General features: G+C 48.3%; 1 protein-coding gene and 1 long non-coding RNA gene across 3 annotated transcripts in view; both read left to right on the plus strand.

Annotated features, from left to right (window-relative positions):
- LOC144507797 (uncharacterized) overlaps positions 1-19,617 on the plus strand; it is a 266,778-nt gene extending 247,161 nt beyond the window's left edge. The window contains exon 2 of the long non-coding RNA XR_013500142.1: positions 17,936-19,617. This is a non-coding gene — a long non-coding RNA (uncharacterized LOC144507797). The remainder of the gene's footprint in view (positions 1-17,935) is intronic.
- Positions 1-19,617, plus strand: part of gcdhb (glutaryl-CoA dehydrogenase b) — a 28,880-nt gene extending 9,263 nt beyond the window's left edge. The window contains exons 2-11 of one of the 2 annotated variants that reach the window (XM_078235073.1): positions 1,344-1,382; positions 2,321-2,464; positions 4,127-4,189; positions 4,375-4,545; positions 4,642-4,771; positions 8,013-8,229; positions 9,258-9,361; positions 11,488-11,613; positions 12,965-13,125; positions 16,000-19,617. In XM_078235073.1, coding sequence (XP_078091199.1) covers positions 1,344-1,382; positions 2,321-2,464; positions 4,127-4,189; positions 4,375-4,545; positions 4,642-4,771; positions 8,013-8,229; positions 9,258-9,361; positions 11,488-11,613; positions 12,965-13,125; positions 16,000-16,073 — 1,229 coding nt within the window. In that variant the 3' untranslated portion in view covers positions 16,074-19,617. The remainder of the gene's footprint in view (positions 1-1,343; positions 1,383-2,320; positions 2,465-4,126; positions 4,190-4,374; positions 4,546-4,641; positions 4,772-8,012; positions 8,230-9,257; positions 9,362-11,487; positions 11,614-12,964; positions 13,126-15,999) is intronic. The other variant, XM_078235074.1, reaches the window with a different exon arrangement.
- Positions 19,618-21,514: the final 1,897 nt, after the last annotated feature.

The following is a 21,514-nucleotide window of genomic DNA, read 5'->3' on the forward strand; positions in this document are numbered from 1 at the left end:
CCGCTAGCCTCTGTAGAGAGAGAAAACAAAGTTAACGTGTCGAGTCCATTTGACTCTTCAGAACTGAAGAGAGGGAGAAATGCATTGGATATTAAACTGTAGCTGAGAGATTCAACAAGATGTAACAAACCTAACAACATGGGCAAAGTTTAAGTTTGAAGTTTACTGATTAGTGTCACAAGTAGGCTTACACTCACACTGCAATGAAGTTACTGTGAAAATCCCCTAGTCGCCACATTCAGGCACCTGTTTGGGTACACTGAGGGTGAATTTAGCTTGGCCAATGTACCTGACCAGCACGTTTTTCAGACTGTGGGAGGAAACCCACATAGATAAGGGGAGAACGTGCAGACTCCGCACAGACAGTGACCCAAGCTGGGAATTGAACCCCTTAGTGTCCAAAGATGTGCAGGTTAGGTGGATTAGCCATGCTAAATTGCCCCTTGGTGTCCAAAGATAGAACATAGAACAGTACAGCACAGAACAGGCCCTTCGGCCCACGATGTTGTGCCGAGCTTTATCTGAAACCAAGATCAAGCTATCCCACTCCCTATCATCCTGGTGTGCTCCATGTGCCTATCCAATAACCGCTTAAATATTCCTAAAGTGTCTGACTCCACTATCACTGCAGGCAGTCCATTCCACACCCCAACCACTCTCTGAGTAAAGAACCTACCTCGGATATCCTTCCTATATCTCCCACCATGAACCCTAACCTTGTAACAGCTCCATCCACCCGAGGAAATAGTCTTTGAACGTTCACTCTATCTATCCCCTTCATCATTTTATAAACCTCTATTAAGTCTCCCCTCAACCTCCTCCGCTCCAGAGAGAACAGCCCTAGCTCCCTCAACCTTTCCTCATAAGACCTACCCTCCAAACCAGGCAGCATCCTGGTAAATCTCCTCTGCACTCTTTCCAGCGCTTCCACATCCTGAGGTGACCAGAACTGCACACAAAGATGTGCAGGTTCGGTGGATTGGCCATGCTAAATTGCCCCTTAGTGTCCAGAGATGTGCAGGTTAGATGGATTGGTCATGCTAAGTTGCCCCTTAGTGTCCCTAGATATGTAGGTTAGGGGGATTAGCAGGGTAAATGTGTGGGGATACGGGGATAGGGCCTGGGTGGGATGCTCTGCCGAGAGTCGGTACAGACTCAATGGGCCGAATGGCCGCCTCCTGCACTGTCGGGATCCTATGATGCAAGGCAAGTTCTGTGAAACACCTAGCTTCACCAAGGTGGTCAAAGGGGAACAGAGATCTACCAAGCTGCTATAATGGTTCAGAATTCCTAACTCTGAGGACAGACACTATTCAAACCACCTTTTCAATCCCTCTTTGCAGAGAAAGATGAAAAATTTGAAGAGCAGAAAATTGCGAAGCGTAAGTTGTGTGACTTCACTGCACGGCGCTGATTCTCCTCTGTCGAGTGTTGCAGTTTAATTTTTTTTCTGTAATCTATTTTCCAGAACATTCTATGTCCAGTTAGCTTTAGTGGGTTGGCAGCTTAAGTGGGTTGGCACGGCGCGGGTAATAAAAGTTTACCAGGGTTGTATAAAGAGCATTCAGACGGGAAAGGGGATTAACCCGTGTTAACGTGCAGGTTCAGTCGGTAGTTAGGAAGGCAAATGCAATGTTAGCATTCATGTCGAGGGGGCTAGAATACAAGAGCAGGGATGTACTTCTGAGGCTGTATAAGGCTCTGGTCAGACCCCATTTGGAGTATTGTGAGCAGTTTTGGGCCCCATATCTAAGGAAGGATGTGCTGGCCTTGCAAAGGGTCCAGAGGAGGTTCACAAGAATGATCCCGGGAATGAAGAGCTTGTCGTATGAGGAACGGTTGAAGACTCTGGATCTGTACTTGTTGGAGTTTAGAAGGATCGGGGGGATCTAATTGAAACTTAACAGGATACTGCGAGGCCTGGATAGAGTGGACGTGGAGAGGATGTTTCCACTAGTCAGAAAAACTAGAACCAGCGGGCACAACCTCAGACTAAAGAGATGATCCTTTAAAACAGATGAGGAGGAATTTCTTCAGCCAGAGAGTGGTGACTCTGTGGAACTCTTTGCCGCAGAAGGCTGTGGAGGCCGGGTCATTGAGTGTCTTTAAGACAGAGATAGATAGGTTCTTGATTAATAAGGGGATCAGGGGTTATGGGGAAAAGGCAGGAGAATGGGGATGAGAAAAATATCAGCCATGATTGAATGGCGGAACAGACTCGAGCGGCCAAATATCTTATGGTAACCGTCTCTCCCAGGTTACAAGCTTTGCTTGGATGTTATTTTTGCGTTGGAGTCTATTTTATTTTAACTTCCCACAGCGGCTAAGGTCCGGTTTGATTGGCGAGATCCCCTGAATCTGGAGGGCCAGCTGACTGAAGAGGAAATGCTGATTAGAGACACTTTCCACGCGTATTGCCAATCGAAGTTGATGCCCAGGATTCTCATGGCAAACCGGAATGAAGGTACGGGACTGACCCAGCAAACTATTGACTTATTTGCGTTTAGATTGTTCCTTTTGTGTCAGGTCCATCCAAAGTCTTCCTCTTGTATCATCCAGGTCAAACAAGGAAATATTAGGTTCAAAGACATCGCTTGTAAGCGACACCAGAGGAGAGAAATGGCGAGGTGATGAAGTTGCACTGGAGGTGATGGCCTAGTGGTATTATCGCTAGACTATTAATCCAGAAACTCATGTTCCGGGGACCCGGGTTCGAATCCCGCAACGGCAGATGGTGGAATTTGAATTCAATAAAATTCTGGAATTAATTAATTCTGGAACGTGAAACCATTGTCGATTGTCAGAAAAACCCATCTGGTTCACTAATGTCCTTTAGGGAAGGAAATCTGCCGTCCTTACCCGGTCTGGCCTATATGTGACTCCAGAGCCACAGCAATGTGGTTGACTCTCAACTGCCCTCGGGCACCTACGGATGGGCAGTAAATGCTGGCCCAGCCAGTGACGCCCATGTCCCAGGAACGAATAAAAAAAACTAAGGGACAATTTAGCATAGCCCTAACCTACACATCCTGGGACATTCGGCTAACTAGGGATGGGCAATAAATGCTCGCCAGCCAGCGACGCCCATGTCCCACGAACGAATGATAAAAAGATGTTGTCTGGGCTGGAGTTTTTCAGCTATGAAGAGAGGCTGGGAAAGGCAAAATGCTGGAGTCCGAGACAAAAACAGAAAATGCTGGAAAATCTCAGCAGGTCTGACAGCCCCCGTGGAGAGAGAATACAGCCAACGTTTCAAGTCTGGATGACCCTTTGTCAGAGCTAGTTAGCCTGGTGTTGTTTTCCTGAGAGCAGGGGAAGCTGAGAGGGTTGGAGGATTGATTGAGGTGTACTAAATAATAGGTAGGATGGATAGGAAGAAACTTTTCCCCTTAGTAGAGGGTCAATAACCAGGGATACATGGATTTACGGTAAGGGGCAGGAGATTTGGAGGGGATTTGAGGGAAAACCTTTTCACCCAGAGGGTGATGGAATCTGTGGAATTCGCTACTCCAAAGTGCGGTGGATGCTGGGACAGTGAGTAAATTTAAGGAGGAGTTAGACATTTTTAATTGGTAATGGGGTTGAAGGGTTACGGGGAGAAGGCAGGAAAATGGGGATGAGGAGCATATCAGCCATGATCGAATGGCAGAGCGGACTCAATGGGCCGAATGGCCTTGTTCTGCTCCTGTATCTTATGAACTGCCTGAAAGGGCGGTAAAGGTGGGAACCCTCACAGCAGTTAAGAAGCATTTAGCTGAGCACTTGAAATTCCATAGCACACAAGGCTATGGACCAAGTGCTGGAAAATGGGATTGAAATGGATAGGTGCTTACCAACCCTATGTGTGGGCAACAGTCAACAAAATGTCTTGTGGGCCCCACTCAGAACCCAGATGGGCCGCAAGCGGCCCCAGGTTGTCCACCATTGATCTACCGGGTGTTGTCCTTACTCTATAGACCGTTGGGTGAAAGATACTTGCAGTTCATCTGGTACTGTTTATTTACATTTGGTTTGTACCCAAGTGAGTTTTTCTTATTTTCGGAACTAGTTCCTACGTTTCTGGTGGTCCGAATGGCCCCTTCCTGTGCTGTAACAGTTTCTGTGATGGTGTTTTCAATCTTTCCAGTGTTTCATCGTGAAATTCTACACGAGATGGGAGAATTGGGTGTATTGGGATCAACTATTAAAGGTAACACACTCTTCCGCACTATCTTCAGAGCAATGTAAAGCTAATGGATTGCTGTAGAAGTTCTATTCACCTGGCTTCTTCCTCCTATTTAATATAAACGATATTCGCTTCTGTCTCTGACTTGTTATGGTTTTGCTCGTGTCAAGAAAAGAATTGGATAAACAGTCCCAATTCTCTGATTCCAGGCTATGGGTGCGCTGGTACCACGTATGTATCTTACGGCCTAATTGCACGGGAAGTGGAGAGAGTGGACAGCAGCTACCGGTCAGTAATGAGCGTCCAGTCCTCACTGGTGATGCATCCAATCGCTGCCTACGGGTCAGAAGCGCAGAAGCTGAAGTACCTCCCGAAACTAGGTCAGTGACCGCGCTGTCTCCCGTGTCCAGCGGCTCTGCTGTAACTTACTGCGAGGTGGTCACCTGTCTTCCTCTTTCTGCCCTTGTTTCTCACAGCTAAAGGGGAGCTGTTGGGCTGCTTTGGTCTAACCGAACCCAATCACGGGAGCGACCCTTCGGGCATGGAGACCAAGGCGCGATTCAACGCGAGCAGCAACACCTACACACTAAATGGATCCAAGACCTGGTATGTACACAATCCCTGAGGGGGGAGCCAGTACATTGGGCTTGAGGGGAGACAATGCAGCCAGTACATTGGGCTTGAGGGGGGTCTATGCAGCCAGTACATTGGGTTTGAGGGGGGTCTACAAAGCCAGTACATTGGGCTTGAGGGGTCTACACAACCAGTACATTGGGCTTGAGGGGTCTATGCAGCCAGTACATTGGGCTTGAGGGGTCTATGCAGCCAGTACATTGGGCTTGAGGGGTCTATGCAGCCAGTACATTGGGCTTGAGGAGTCTACACAACCAGTACATTGGGCTTGAGGGGTCTATGCAGCCAGTACATTGGGCTTGAGGGGTCTATGCAGCCAGTACATTGGGCTTGAGGGGTCTACACAACCAGTACATTGGGCTTGAGGGGTCTATGCAGCCAGTACATTGGGTTTGAGGGGTCTATGCAGCCAGTACATTGGGCTTGAGGGGGGTCGATGCAGCCAGTACATTGGGCTTGAGGGGGGTCTATGCAGCCAGTACATTGGGCTTGAGGGGGGTCTATGCAGCCAGTACATTGGGCTTGAGGGGGGTCTATGCAGCCAGTACATTGGGCTTGAGGGGTCTATGCAGCCAGTACATTGGGCTTAACCCTTAAGTGCGGCGCCTAGAATTGGATACAGGATTTTGACCCAGCAACAGTGAAGGAACGGCCAAGATTATTTCCAAGTCAGGATAGTGAGTGACTCGGAGGTGGTGATGTTCCCATGCTTTTGCTGCCCATCTCCTACTAGGGGGTAGAGGCCACAGGTTTGGAAGGTGCCGTCAGAAATATTTCACTTCTTTTGTATTAAATTTCTTTTACGTTTGTTTATCAGATTAAATGCTCCACGAGGTGTGGTTTCACTCGAAGTTTGCTGCTCCCTTGACCTGCCGATAATCAACCACTCAGTGGGTGAATGAGCTCATAGAATCCCTACAGTGCAGAAGGAGGCCATTGAGTCTGCACCGACCACAATCTCACCCCAGCCCTATCCACCTAACTCCACGTATTTACCCTGTTAATCCCCCTGACACTTCAGAGTCAATTTATCATGACCAATCCATCTAACCTGCACATCTTTGAACTGTGGGAGGAAACAAGAGCACCCGGAGGAAACCCACGCAGACACGGGGAGAATGTGCAGACTCCGCACAGACTGTGATCCAAGCCGGGAATTGAACCCGGGTCCCTGGCACTGTGAGGCAGCAGTGCTAACCCACTGTGCCACCGTGCCGCTTGACTGAACCTGAGCTGTTGTCTTAGTGAATCCCTTCCCCAAAGGATTTTCCTCTGTGTGAACTCGCTGGTTTGACTGCAGTTCGGGTAAATCTCTGAATCAGTTCCCACACTGAGAGCAGGTGAACGGTCTCTCTCCAGTGTGTGAACTTACTGGTGTGTTTGCCACCTGAACAGAGTGATAGCGACCCTCCAGCACTGCTCTGGGAGCAGCAGAGGAAGCCAATATTCACCCCTCCACCAACGTCACTGATGCACAGGTTCCCTGGTCGTTTTTCCATATTGCTGTTTATGGGATCTTGCTGTGCTGGTCAGCTGCCCCGCTTCCCCATTACCACCGTCCCCGAGACTTCAAAGTACTTAATTGTTTGTGAAGTGTTTTGGAACGTCCAGAGGTTGTGAAGGACGATACATAAAGTTCTTGATGTATTATTTGCTGGGAGTTCAATCCATTAACTTGCAAATCCAGTCACAGTAGTGATCAGGGCCAGGAATGTAGGTGAGCTTTTCCCTGCTCATAGAATCCCTTCAGGGCAGAAAGAGGCCATTCGGCCCATCAGGACTGCACCGACTCTCCAATAGAGCACCCAACCCAGGTCTTATCCCCGTGATCCCACGTAATTACCCCGCTAACCACGGGGCAATTGAGCATGGCCAATCAACCTAAGCTGCACATCTTTGGAGTGTGGGAGTGGATCACTCTCTGTGTGGAGTTTGCACATTCTCCCTGTGTCTGCGTGGGTTTCCTCCGGTTGCTCCAGTTCCCCTCTCAGTCCAAAGATGTGTAGGTTAGGTGTATTGGCCATGCTAAATTGACTCAAATGTCAGGCGATTAGAGGGGTAAATATGTGGGGTTATGGGGATAGGGCCTGGATGGGATTGTGGTCGATGCAGACTCAATGGGCCGAATGGCCTCCTTCTGCACTGTAGGGATTCTATGAAACCGGAGTACCTGGAAGAAACCCACACAGACATGGGGACAACGTGCAATCTTCACGCACTCGCCCAAGGCTGGAATCGAACCTGGGTCCCTGGCGCTATGAGGCAGCAGTGCTAACCACTGTGCCGCCCAAATCACCTGCCTGTGATCTGTGGGGCCAATTATATCTCCCAAAGTCTGCCCTGGCTGAGAACCTTATTTTTTAAATTCATTCATGGGATGTGCGCATCGCTAGCTGGGCATCGCTAGCTGGGCATCGCTAGCTGGGCATCACTAGCTGGGCATCACTAGCTGGGCACCTGGGTTCCAATTGCCCATCCCTGAGGACATTTAAGAGTCAACCACATTGCTGCGGCTCTGGAGTCACATGTAGGCCAGACCGGGTAAGGACGGCAGATTTCCTTCCCTAAAGGACATTAGTGAACCAGATGGGTTTGTCTGACAATGGTTTCATGGTCACCAGTAGATTTTAATTCAAATGTCACCATCGGCCGTGGTGGGATTTGAACCACAGGCCTGGTTCAAGAACCCAGGAGCGACACGGTGGCACAGTGGTTAGCACTGCTGCCTCACAGCGCCAGGGACCTGGGTTCGATTCCTGGCCTTGGGTCACTGTCTGTGTGGAGTTTGCGCCGTGTCTGCGTGGGTTTCCCTCCGGGTGCTCCGGTTTCCTCCCACAGTCTGAAAGACGAGCTGGTTAGGGTGCATTGACCCGAACAGGCGCTGGAGTGCGGCGACGAGGGTAATTTCACAGTAACTTCATTGCAGTGTTAATGTAAGCCTTACTCGTGACTAATAAATAAAGTTTAACTTTAGAGTGCCCAGAGCATTGCCCTGGGCCGCTGGATTTACTAAGCCAGCGACAATATCACTACACCACTGCCTCCCCCTAAATGTGTGGTGCAGATTGGAGATTGAAGCTCGACCTGTGACTCATCTGCCCACTGAGGCATTGGGGGTGGGAAGAGGGTGGTGGGGGGGGAGGAGAGATCACCTCAAAATGTCACTGAGTGCAATGTATCTTTCCAAATAACGTCAAACTTCTTCTGCGACCAGGATCACGAACTCGCCGATAGCGGATATTTACTTGGTCTGGGCTAAGTGCGAGGACGGGAAGGTGCGGGGTTTCATTCTGGAGAAGGGAATGAAGGGCCTGGCCACGCCAAAGATCGAAGGCAAGTTCTCGCTGCGGGCCTCTTTGACGGGGATGATCCTGATGGAGGACGTGGAGGTTCCGGCGGATAACCTGCTGCCCAACGCAGTGGGCCTCTCGGTGAGTTTGTACCGCCTCAAGCATCATCTTCAATGAGCAATCACATTGAAACTATCTGATTGCTGCTGGTCTGTAAAACGGGGTAGGGTCTGATAGAGCTTGCTATGATGCTTTCTGGATGCTTTCTATGGATTACGTTCCGGCCTCGGGTGACTGTCTGTGTGGAGTTTGCGTGTTCTCCCCGTGTCTGCGAGGGGTTCCTCAGGGTGCTTCGGTTTCCTCCCACTCTACAAAGACGTAAGGGTTTGGTGGATAGGCCATGCTAAATTGCCCCTTTGTGTCAAATTGCTGTTTGTGGGAGCTTGCTTTGATTTGATTTATTGTTGTCACATGTATTAGTATACAGTGAAAAGTATTGTTTCTTGCGCGCTATACAGACAAAGCATACCGTTCATAGAGAAGGAATGGAGAGCGTGCAGAATGTAGTGTTACAGTCATAGCTAGGGTGTAGAGAAAGATCAACTTGTTGCGAGGTGGGTCCATTCAAAAGTCTGACAGCAGCAGGGAAGAAGCTGTTCTTGAGTCGGTCGGTACGTGACCTCAGACTTTTGTATCTTTTTCCCGACGGAAGGTGGAAGAGAAAATGTCCGGGGTGCGTGGGGTTATGCTGGCTGCTTTGCCGAGGCAGCGGGAAGTGTAGACCGTGTCAATGGATGGACGGCTGGTTTGCGTGATGGACTGGGCTTCATTCACGACCTTTTGTAGTTTCTTGCGGTCTTGGTCAGAGCAGGAGCACCAAGCTGTGATACACCTGCAAAGGATGCTTTCTATGGTGCATCCCTCTCCACGTTTCCTACATTATAACAGGTGACGGTGCTTCAAAAAGGCCTCAGTTGCTGTTAAAAGTATTTGGGATGACTTAAGACCCTCTTTCTTTATCTTTTCAAATGTCACACGGGGGCGTGAGCTGTGACTTACAATTTGCCTTTCCCCAACACTATAGATTTCAAATGTTTTGGACCTCACTTTTCTCGGGTTCCCCGGAATACAACAGTTTAAATACTCGTGTTTTTCTCCTCTTTCCTCAGGGTCCTTTTGGATGTTTGAACAATGCTCGATATGGAATTGCTTGGGGAGCCCTGGGAGCAGCAGAGTTCTGTCTGGAAACGGCCAGGCAGTATGCTTTGGACAGGTAATGAGGGAATGTGATACTAACAGTGCCGTATTTTAGCTTAGCTCGGGAGAGGCCATGCCCACTTCCTGAGAGCACGACAAACCTTCAGTTTCTCCTTCCCAACTGGAGTGGCTTCCACAGGCATTGGTTAGTCAATGGCTACAATCTGTGAACCTTATATTTGGGGTGGCGCAGTGGCACAATAGTTAGCACTGCTGTCTCACAGCGCCAGGGAGCCGCGTTCAATTCCAGCCTCGGGTCACTGTCTGTGTGAAGTTTGCCATTCTCCCCGTGTCTGCATGGGTTTCCTCCAGGTACTCTGGTTTCCTCCCGTGGTCCAAAGATGTGTAGGTTAGGCGGATTGGCCATGCTAAATTGCCCCTTAGGTGTCCAAAGATGTGCAGGTTAGGTGGATTGGCCATGGTAACTCTGTGAGGTTATGGGAATAGGGGTGAGGGCCTGGGCAAGCTACAATGTCAGAGAGTTGCTGCAGACTCGATGGGCCAAATGGCCTCCTTCTGCACTGTAGAGATGTTCTAATCCGTTCACCATTAATTGGGAACTTGCCTTGTGGGACCAGGTTTAAGTAAAATGGCTTCGAGAATAGAGGCATGTTGTTGAAGTTGTCTTGTGCCCATCAGGACAAAATTAAAGAATGCCAAATGTTATATTGTCACACAGGTGTGTTGTGATAATCTAAAATTTGGTATCTTGCATTGATCCTGATGAGTATAAGATAAAAAACTTCGGCAACATGTCTCCTTTCAGCAATGTTGAATTGTTGCAAACACCAAGTGACTATTGAGTGGAATTATTTAGTTTGGCCCAACACAGTCAACTTTGTTTTTCTTTGGTGGGGACTCAAATTCATGTGATTGAAATCACCTAACCGATCAAACCCGGACTCTTCCTGGTCTAAATGACTCAGCTCTTTGGCAGTTTTTTAATAAGCCGAAAGCAGGCAGGAATTTGTCAGTCTGGGGAAAAGCAGGAGAATGGGGATGAGAAAAATATCAACCAGGATTGAATGGCAGAGCAGACTGGATGGGCCGAGTGGCCTAATTCTGCTCCTACGTCTTATGGTCGGCTGCCCGTGGCTCTGCCATTGCTACTCCAGTGTAACCAGCCACTTGGAGCCCGGCACACTGGAGAGGGCACGCAGGAGATTGACCAGGATGTTGCTTAGGCTGGAGTGTTTCAGCTATGGGGAGCGGCACTGTGGCACAGTGGTTAGCACTGCTGCCTCACTGCGCCAGGGACCCAGGTTCGATTCCCAGCTTGGGTCACTGTCTGTGTGGAGTCTGCACGTTCTCCCCGTGTCTGCGTGGGTTTCCTCCAGGTGCTCCGGTTTCCTCCCACAGTCCCAAGATGTGCGGGTTAGGTGGATTGGCCGTGCTAAATTGCCCCTTAGTGTCCAAAAATGTGCAGGTTAGGTGGTTGGCCATGCTAGTGTCATGGGGACAAGGGTAAATACAAGGGGTAATGAGGATAGGGCGTGGATGGGATTGTTGTCAGTGCAGACTTGATGGGCTGAATGGCCACCTTCTGCACTGTAGGGATTCTATGAGTTAACACCGCCTAGTCTTGCAGTTATCTAATTGGTCTGTTTATAGAGCAGCCTTGTTGGACAATGGTAATCGTGCAATCTTACCACCTTGTTGGCTGGATTTGCTTGTGTTTTGGTCAGGAAGAAATAAAGAACAAGGAACAGAACAGCGCAGGCCCTTCGGCCCACCAAGCCTACGTCAGTCACGTTGTCCTACCTAGACCAACCTGTATCCCTCTATACCCCGCCTGTTCATATGTCTATCCAGCTAAGTCTTAAATGTCACTGTCATATCTGCCTCAATCACCTCACTTGGCAAATAGATGTCTCCAAACTAACCACAGAGAGAGGGCTTCTATTTGCTTAGCATGTAGTGCTTCACTCGTCCTGTTTGGTTGCGTTTACTGAGATGCAGAGAAAGAGGATGCAGAGCCAGAGTGAGAAATCCCACTAAATCTCAACTGAGGCACGGGGGAGGCTAAGAGGAGTGTAGAATTTTTAAGGCTCGATGCACTTGGGGAGTAAGTCTCCCGGTCGGAAGGTACAATGACTTTATTTGTCTTGAGTTGATTGTTCTCTCTTCCACCTTTCCATTCAGGGTCCAGTTCGGGGTCCCTCTGGCTAGAAACCAGCTCATCCAGAAGAAAATGGCAGACATGCTGACAGAGATCACGCTGGGTCTTCACGCCTGCATCCAGCTGGGGCGATTAAAGGAGGAAGATAAGTGCGTATCGATTACAAACACTAGCTCTGCATCAACGGAGGTCTCGTGGCGCAGTGGGTGGAGTCCCTTCCTCTGCGCCAGAGGCTCCGGCTTCAAGTCCCACTTCCAGATTTGATGTCCGTGGAAGGTGCATCCATAATGTGGCCAAACAGACCGGTAATCCTTCCAAACATACCTGATGGCGGGAGGGGTTCCTGCCACACTTTGTCAAGCACAATCGTGGACTGATCCCATGGAAGTCATATGTTCATAAGATATAGGAGCAGAATTAGGCCATTCGGCCCATCGAGTCCGCTCCGCCATTCGATCATGGCTGATATGCTCCTCATCCCCATTTTCCTGCCTTCTCCCATAACCCTTCAACCCATTACCAATTAAAAATCTGTCTAACTCCTCCTTAAATTTACTCACTGTCCCAGCACCCACCGCACTTTGGGGCAGCGAATTCCACAGATTCACAACCCTTTGGGAGAAGTAGTAACTCCTCAATTCTGTTTTAAATTTGCTGCCCCTTATCCTAAGACTATGACCTCTCGTCCGAGAATGTCCCACAAGAGGAAGCATCCACTCCACGTCTACTTTATCCATACCTTTTATCATCTTGTTTACCTCAGTTTGATCTCCCGTCATTCTTCTAAATTCCAGAGAGTATCGGCCTAAACTGTTCAATCTCTCTTCATACGACACAATTAAGGACCCCACGCACCCTGGACATTCTCTCTTCCACCTTCTTCCGTCAGGAAAAAGATACAAAAGTCTGAGGTCACGTACCAACCGATTCAAGAACAGCTTCTTCCCTGCTGCTGTCAGACTTTTGAATGGACCTACCTCGCACTAAGTTGATCTTTCCCTGCACCCTAGCTATGACTGTAACGCTACATTCTGCACCTTCTCTATGAATGGTATGCTTTGTCTGTATTGCGCGCAAGAAACAATACTTTTCACTGTATGTTAATACATGTGACAATAATAAATCAAATCAAATCAAATCAAAACCCCTCATCTCTGGAATCAATCTAGTGAACCTCCTCTGAACTGCCTCCAATGCCACTACATCTTTCCTCCAATAAGGGGACCAAAACTGTCCCCAATACTCCAGGTGCGGCCTCACCAATGCCTTGTATAGTTGCGACAATACTTCCTTACCTTTATATTCCATTCCTTTAGCTATAAATGCCAACATTCCATTCGCTTTCTTTATTATCTGCTGTACCTGCACGCTAGTTTTCTGTGACTCAAGTCCACGGTTGCCAGAGTGCTGTTGGGCATCTGGAAGAGGAACTCCTGTCACAGTGACCAAGATCAGACCACATCAGAGAGAAGCAATGTTCTTTCTTTGTTTCCTTGCTAGGGCTGCGCCTGAAATGATCTCCATGCTGAAGCGGAATTCCTGCGGCAAGGCTCTGGATATCGCCAGACAGGCGCGGGACATCCTGGGCGGAAATGGGATTTCTGACGAGTACCACGTAATTCGGCACGTCATGAATCTGGAATCTGTAAACACTTACGAAGGTGAGAAACTTTAGGACAAAGAAAATTCCAGCACAGGAACAGGCCCTTCAGCCCTCCAAGCCTGCACCGACCATGCTGCCCGTCTGAACTAAAGCCCCCTACCCTTCCCACCCTATTCATGTATTTGTCCAGACACCCCTTAAAAGTCACTATCATATCTGCTTCCACTACCTCCCCCGACAGCAAGGACCATAAGACATAGGAGCAGAATTAGGCCACTCGGCCCATCGAGTCTGCTCCACCATTCAAATATTGCTGATATTTTTCTCATCCCCCCCATTCTCCTGCCTTTTCCCCATAACCCCTGATCCCCTTATTAACCAAGAACCTATCTATCTCTGTCTTAAAGACACTCAATGACCTGGCCTCCACAGCCTTCTGCGGCAAAGAGTTCCACAGATTCACCACTCTCTGGCTGAAGAAATTCCTCCTCATCTCTGTTTTAAAGGATCGTCCCTTTAGCCTGAGGTTGTGTCCTCTGGTTCTAGTTTTTCCTACTCGCGGAAACATTCTCTCCACATCCACCCTATCCAGGCCTCGCAGTATCCTGTAAGTTTCAATAAGATCCCCCCTCATCCTTCTAAACTCAAATGAGCCAGGCACCCACCACCCTCTATGTAAAAAAAACTTGCCTCGTACATCTCCTTTAAACCTTGCCCCTCGCACCTTAAACCTATTTACTACAATCTAAACAGGTTTCTCAACTCCCCCCTGCTGCACTCCCAAAAGTTAACTTAGCTTTTCCTTGGTGGGGTCTCTACGTCAGACCAAAGGAAGCAAAGGTTTAAGCTTCACCTTTGCCACAAGTGAGTTTTTATTCTGGCCTATTTCCATTACAGTGGCTGGGGAAATCTCCAGACAGCTTCTCTATCTATTTAAGAAGTCTCACAACACCAGGTTAAAGTCCAACAGGTTTATTTGGTAGCAAATACCATAAGCTTTCGGAGCACTGCTCCTTCGTCAGATGGAGTGGAAATGTGCTCTCAAACAGTTTGTGTTCAACTGTTTGCGTTCACTGTTTGAGAGCACATTTCCACTCCATCTGACGCAGGAGCAGTGCTCCGAAAGCTTATGGTATTTGCTACCAAATAAACCTGTTGGACTTTACCCTGGTGTTGTGAGACTTCTTACCGTGTTCACCCCAGTCCAACGCCGGCATCTCCACATCATGACTATCAATTTAAGCCAGGCAAAGTGGGGGCATAAAATATCACCCAATGTCATTTTGAACTCTGTTCAGTAAATGGGGGAGATGATGTCCCAGTGGTATTATCGCTAGACCATTAATCCAGAAACTCAGCCAATGTTCTGGGGGACCTGGGTTCGAATCCCGCCACGGCAGATGGTGGAACTTGATTTCAATAAAAAATATCTGGAATTAATAATCTACTGATGACCATGAAACCATTGTCGATTGTCGGAAAAACCCATCTGGTTCACTAATGACATTTAGGGAAGGAAATCTGCCGTCCTTACCCGGTCTGGCCTACATGTGACTCCAGAGCCACAGCAATGTGGTTGACTCTCAACTGCCCTCCAAGGGCAACTAGGGATCGGCAATAAATGCTGGCCCAGCCAGCGACGCCCATGTCCCACAAATGAATAAAGAAAAATGACCCAAAGCACAACTTAAACCCCTGTGACAAAAACAGAAAATGCTGGAAAATCCCAGCAGGTCTGACAGCATCTGTGGAGAGAGAATGGAGCCAACATTTCGAGTCTGGATGACCCTTCGTCAGAGCTAAGAGCAAAGAAAATCAGAAAAGATTTATCCAATGAGGGTGGGGTGGGGGCTGTAATTGGACAAAGGGAATGTAAATGAGGATGAAGGAGGCTGAGAAAGTTGCTAAAAGTGTCCATTAAGTGATCGGAATGTGTGAATGGCAGAACAGAGGTACAGATTGTTAAGGCAGTTGGCCTGAAATGGGGGGGGGGGGGCATGGAGAGCAGAAATGGATAAGTGGAAAAATGGAAGTGAGAAAGTAAGGATGATAAAAATGAATGAATCAGATGAAAAGAAGAAACAGAATAAAATAAATGGAAATGGGGTGAAGGTGGAGGAGGGAGTTCACGCTCTGAAGTTGTTGAACTCAAATGTTCAGTCCGGAAGGCTGTAAAATGCCTAATTGGACGATGAGGTTCTGTTCCTCCAGTTTGCGTTGGGGTTCGCTAGAACATTGCAAAAGGCCAAGGATGGACATGTGGACAGGAGAGATGTAACTTTGATTAGATTTGATTCATTATTGTCACGTTTATCAGTATACAGTGAAAAGTATTGTTCTTGCACGTTATCCAGACAAAGCATACCGTTCATAGAGTACATAGGGGAGAAGGAGAGAGTGCAGAATGTAGTGTTACAGTCATAGCTAGGGTGTAGAGAAAGATCAACTTAATGCGAGGTAGGTCCATTCAAAAGTCTGATGGCAGCAGGGAAGAAGCTGTTCTTGAGTTGGTTGGTACGTGACCTCAGACTTTTGTATCTTTTTCCCGACGGAAGAAGGTGGAAGAGAGAATGTCCGGGGTGCATTGATTATGCTGGCTGCTTTTCCGAGGCAGCGGGAAGTGTAGACAAAGTCAATGGATGGGAGGCTGGTTTGTGTGATGGACTGGGCTACGTTCATGACTCTTTGTGGTCTTGGTCAGGGCAGGAACCATACCAAGCTGTGATACATCCGGAAAGGATGCTTTCTATGGTGCATCTGTAAAAGTTGTACTCTGATTTTAAAAAGACTACACATTTGGTTGGTTGTACAACCGTTGGGGAGAACATCCTTTAATAAGGAATGGAAGGGGCTGTGGAATATTTTGGAGATGAGTGCGTTCTGTTTGAACCTAACGTTTGCTGCTTTTATTTATTTATTTTTCATTCCTCAGGCACTCATGATATCCACGCACTGATCCTTGGCAAAGCTATCACGGGCCTGCAATCTTTCACCGTACAGAAATAGTCCCCGTCGCACAGCCACGTCATCTCTGGAAAATCAGCACTTATAGTTAAGTTTGTTTTAAACCAAATTCTACGTCAGCCCATGGTTCATCCAACCTTTTAAATAACTTGGCCTCTTGAGTAGTCAGGTTGCTCTGCTTTCGAAGCTCCCTGTTTTCCTCGTTGCAGAATCACACAGCGCAGAAGGAGACCATTCAGGCGTATTTTTGAAAGCTATTCCATTAATCCCTCTCCCTATCCCATAGCGCTGCAGTCTTCTCCCTTTTCGTGACTCTCCTTGTTTGGAAAAAAAAACTAATCTCCCAACCATTTTGTTTGATATTTACTTTAAGTTGTAGGGAAACTTCTTATTAACTGTGCAGCACAGATACAAGAGACAGGGGATAATAGAATCATGGCACGAGGCAGGCATTAGGTCCATTATTTGTCCTGGATCTTTGCTACAGCAATTAAGAATTAATTACATTGCCCTGTTCTCTTCCCCATTCGCTTCAGGCGTTTAATTTGATTTGGTTTTTAATTTACCGGGTGGCACAGTGGTTAGCACTGCTGCCTCACAGCGTCGGGGACCCGGGTTCGATTCCCGGCTTGGGTCGCTGTCTGTGCGGAGTCTGCACGTTCTCCCCCGTGTCTGCATGGGTTTCCTCCGGGTGCTCCGGTTTCCTCCCACAGTCCGAAAGACGTGCTGGTCAGGGTGCGTTGACCCGAACAAGCGCCGGACTGTGGGGACTAGGGGAATTTCACAGTAACTTCATTGCAGTGTTAATGTAAGCCTTGCTTGTGACTAATAAATAAACTTTAACTTTAAAAACTTTGAATCAAATTTGTTATTTCCACTTCTGACTCAACAATTCAGGAAGTTGAGAGAACAAAATTTAAATGGACAAAAGCTTCTGATATTTTCTGTTCGAGAGTGTTTGTAAATCTCTCCCCTATTTCCTTCTCCTTTACTTCAGTCCAGACTCTTTGGTTGCACCTCGATAACTGGAATTAATTCATTTCAAGCTTTACATGTGCAGAAAGTCATGTATTTATGTGCAGCATCTCCTAGGGACGACACGGTGGCACAGTGGTCAGCACTGCTGCCTCACAGCGCCAGCGACCCTGGGTTCGATTCCGGCCTCGGGTCACTGTCTGCGTGGAGTTTGCACATTCTCCCCATGTCTGCGTGGGTTTCCTCCCACAGTCTGAAATGCGTGCTGGTTAGGTGGATTGGCCATGCTAAATTGACCCTTAGTGTCAGGGGGATTAGCAGGGTTACGGGAGGAGGGCCTGGGTGGGATTGTGGTCGGTGCAGACTCGACGGGTCGAATGGTCTCCTTCTGCACTGTTGGGATTCTGTGATTTTATGAGGATATCTAAACTGAACTGGTCTGAGCGAGGATTCACACTAAATTAACCAGGAGCTGAAATATTCTCATTCTTGTCCCTTCATCGGTGCCTTAAAGCTACACAGTCGTATGTCCTCAGCCACAAGCTGTTATTACATTTGTTCTTTGCTGTTTACCCGAGGACCCCTAACCATGCACACATTTATAAGGCAATAGGGTAAGTATCTTTTGCAAGTGCCTAGTCTCCACATAGAATGAGGCAAATGTGATTCTGGCCCCTTCCTCTGCCCCAAAGAATCCTGTTATCCCATGTAATGAGTCTGGTTTGTTATTGGCTACTGTTCCCTGTTTTTTTGGAGCCCGTAAGTAAAGCTAGTAATTTTGAATGGGGGTTGGCGGGGGGGCGGTTGCAGGAGAAATCACAATAACAATACCCAATAGCATCTCTCCCCCCACCCCCAAAAACAACCTGTTGTGGGCGGCACGATGGCACAGTGGTTAGCACTGCTGCCTCACAGCGCCAGAGACCCAGGTTCAATTCCCGGCCTCGGGCCACCGTCTGTGCAGAGTTTGCCACAGCCAGAAAGCGATATTAATGTTTAAAGAGTCTCCCACTGCAAAATTCCCACTGGCAGTTTCTGTTTGGAACGTCAACCCTCTGTATAGACAGTGGTTTCCTCCCACACTCCAAAGATGTGTAGGTTAGGTGATTGGCCGTGCTAAAAGTGTCCCTTTAGTGTCAGGGGGATTAGTGGGGTAAATATGTGGGGTTACAGGGATAGGGCCTGGATAGAGCTACTGTCAGTGCAGGCTCGATTGGGCCGAGTGGCCTCCTTCTGCACTGTGGGGATTCTATAAAAGTAACAGAATCTCCTCTTGTAAATCGGGGGCGGCTTTTCCAATAATAAAACCAGTCTGAGCTCAGTGCTCCAGGGCGCTGTTGTTGAGCCAGACTGGTTCAGGACACTGAGGTGTGGGTTTGTGACTGGCATTCCTGGCACAGTGTTGTGTTGGTTAAAGTCCAGCGGGCTTCCTGCCAGGTTCTTGTTCCTGACTCCTGTGGACTTTGGTTAAGTGGGGTGTGCCTCTACACAGAGGGTAGACGTTCCAAACAGAAACTGCAGTGGAAATTTTGCAGTAGGAGACTCTTTAAACATTGATATCGCTTTCTGGCTGTGGCAAATACAAGAGAGCAAGTTTTCTGCCACATGAAATAAAACTGCCGAAATGGCTGCCTGACTGACAAGACCTGTTAACCTCAGAGAGTTAACACTTTGGGACCCATGGTGGGTGGCACGGTGGTTAGCACTGCTGCCTCACAGCTCCAGTGACCTGGGTTCGATTCCCGGTTGGGTCACTGTCTGTGTGGAGTTTGCACGTTCTCCCCGTGTCTGCGTGGGTTTCCTCCGGGTGCTCCGGTGTTCCTCCCACAGTCTGAAAGATGTGCGGGTCAGGTTGTTCGGCCATGCTAAATTGCCCTTTAGTGTCCTGGGATGTGTAGGGGTTCGAGGGATTGACGGCGTGAATGTGTGGGGTTGTGGGGAAAGGGCCCGGGGTTGGATTGTGGTCTGTGCAGACTCGATGGGCCGAATGGCCTCCTTCTGCGCCGTAGGGATTCTATGATTTCTATGTTTGGAGTTTTTTATTTTATGCAATAACACAAAGAACCCTCGTCTACGTGGCTTCTCCCAAGAAAATTTTTGAGTCACCAACTTGCTCTACAGTTCTTCCTCATTCAGCTGCCCGACACACAGTATAAGCCTGAGGAGATTCTCCGAGAAGCTACATGGAGTTTGTCTTGAAATGTTTGTCCTTGTGGAATGGGGGCACTTCTCTCGATTGGCATTCGCTCCGGCTACCTCCCCCCGAGAACGAAAACTGACGATACGCTGGCGTTAAACCCACATCCTGCCACCAGCGTACGGTGCAGGATGGCAAGTGGGGCTGAAGTAGCTTCCATCGTAACGCCGATTTTCGTAAAAACATTGCTTGTAAAGTTAGGTTCTTGTTTTACGACTTGTGACGCTAACAAATGAAACACGTGCATTTCTAAAGTGAATATCCGTTTGTAAACCTTGTAACGCGTGATACATTTCAGCCAGAATGCTAGCTCCTGCCTGGATTGGGCATGTTTGGATTTTGTGACTTCAGTGGAGTTTTATTTTGTTCCCCCCCCCCTCCTGTAATAAAGAGAAACACTAATTCTTCATCGTGTGCGGAGATCTGAGGAAGTGAATAATGAGGGTTCTCTGTGTGTGGGTATGGTGTGTGTTCACTTTGCTTGACAGCTCTGTCCTTCCCCTTCACCCCCCGCCATCCCCACCTCCAGCCATTTCCATCTGGAAATAACTCCCCCTTTCAATGGATGAGCCTGTCGCAGTTGGATATCTCGCCCGCTGGCAGCACGCACCACCGATCGGAAATTCATGTGGACATTTGAACTGGTTGGCTGGAGATGGTATGGCTTCTGTGGGCGAGGGAGAGGGGGGGAGGAGTTGATTGTTGTACTGAATGGGAGGAAGAAGATGTGAGCTGTTGAACGCAGGAGAAAGAACTCTGGTGTTTGAGGGTGGGGAGTGCTCTCATCTATAACTCTGACTGCCCATGGGATTTCCATGGGGTTTCAGTTGGTCTCCCACATACAGCACGGCACCGTGAAGGTCTGCAAAGATGCTGCTGATTATTACACACAGGATATTTTGACTCATAGAGTCACAGAGGTTTACAGCATGGAAACAGGCCCTTCGGCCCAACTTGTCCATGCCAACCTTTTTTTTTAAACCCCTAAGCTAGTCCCAATTACCCACGTTTAGCCCATATCCCTCTATACCCATCTTACCCATGTAACTGTCTAAACGCTTTTTAAAAGACAGAATTGTACCCGCCTCTACTACTACCTCTGGCAGCTTGTTCCAGACACTCACCACCCTCTGTGAAAAAATTGCCCCTCTGGACCCTTTTGTATCTCTCCCCTCTCACCTTAAACCTATGCCCTCTAGTTTTAGACTCCCCTACCTTTGGGAAAAGATATTGACTATCTAGCTGATCTGTGCCCCTCATTATTTTATAGACCTCTATAAGATCACCTCTCAGCCTTTTACGCTCCAGAGAAAAAAGTCCCAGTCTATCCAGCCTCTCATTATAACTCAATCCATCAAGTCCCGGTAGCATCCTAGTAAATCTCTTCTGCACTCTTTCTAGTTTAATAATATCCTTTCTATAATAGGGTGACCAGAATTGTACACAGTACTCATTGCAGACTAATGCTATTGATTATTTTCCAAATACCACACACTGTGTGTCATGGCTTCTGCAAATAAATCCATTTGCTTTAACCTGTACGCTGGGGTCCAGTTGTGATACATTCCCCTCTCTGAAGGAGAGGCAGCTCACCATTGCCGGCCAGCTGGACCGTGAGATCCTGCCAATGAGGGGCATGGACAGAGTGGATAGTCAGATGCTCTTTCCTAGGGTAGAAAAGTCAAGTACTAGGGGACACAGGTTTAAGGTGTGTGGGGAAAAGTTTAGAGATGTGCGAGGCAAGTCTTTTATACTACAGGGTGGTGAATGTCTGCCAGGGGGGAGGTGGTGGGAGCAGGTACGATAGCGGCATTTAAGGAGCAACTGGACAAATACATGAATAGGATGGGAATGGAAGGATATGGACTCCAAATGCATACCGTTGTAGTTTAGACGGGCATCATGATTGGCGCAGGCTTGGAGGGCCAAAGGGCCTGTTCCTGTGCTGCACTGTTCTTTTGTTCACCGTCTCATGGCATTTTGCATGGCTTGCCCCATCCCACCACCAGTGGGGGTGTCGCCTTCTCGTGTTGGAGATGGTCACTGCCTGACACTTGCCACTTGTCAGCCTAAACTGAGATATTGTCCAGGTCTTGCTGCAGTTGGGCATCACGGACTGCTTCAGTATTCGAAGAGTCGCACGTGAACGGTGCTGATTATTGTGCAATCGTCAGCGAATAGCCCCACTCCTGACCTTGTGTTGGGAAGAAGGTCATTGATGAAGCAGCTGAAGGCGGTTAGGCCGAGGACACCAACCCTGAGGAATCCTGCAGTGACGTCCTGGGACTGAGATGATTGACTTCCAACAACA

Source organism: Mustelus asterias, chromosome 19 (assembly GCF_964213995.1).
Source record: "Mustelus asterias chromosome 19, sMusAst1.hap1.1, whole genome shotgun sequence".
Taxonomy (NCBI): domain Eukaryota; kingdom Metazoa; phylum Chordata; class Chondrichthyes; order Carcharhiniformes; family Triakidae; genus Mustelus; species Mustelus asterias.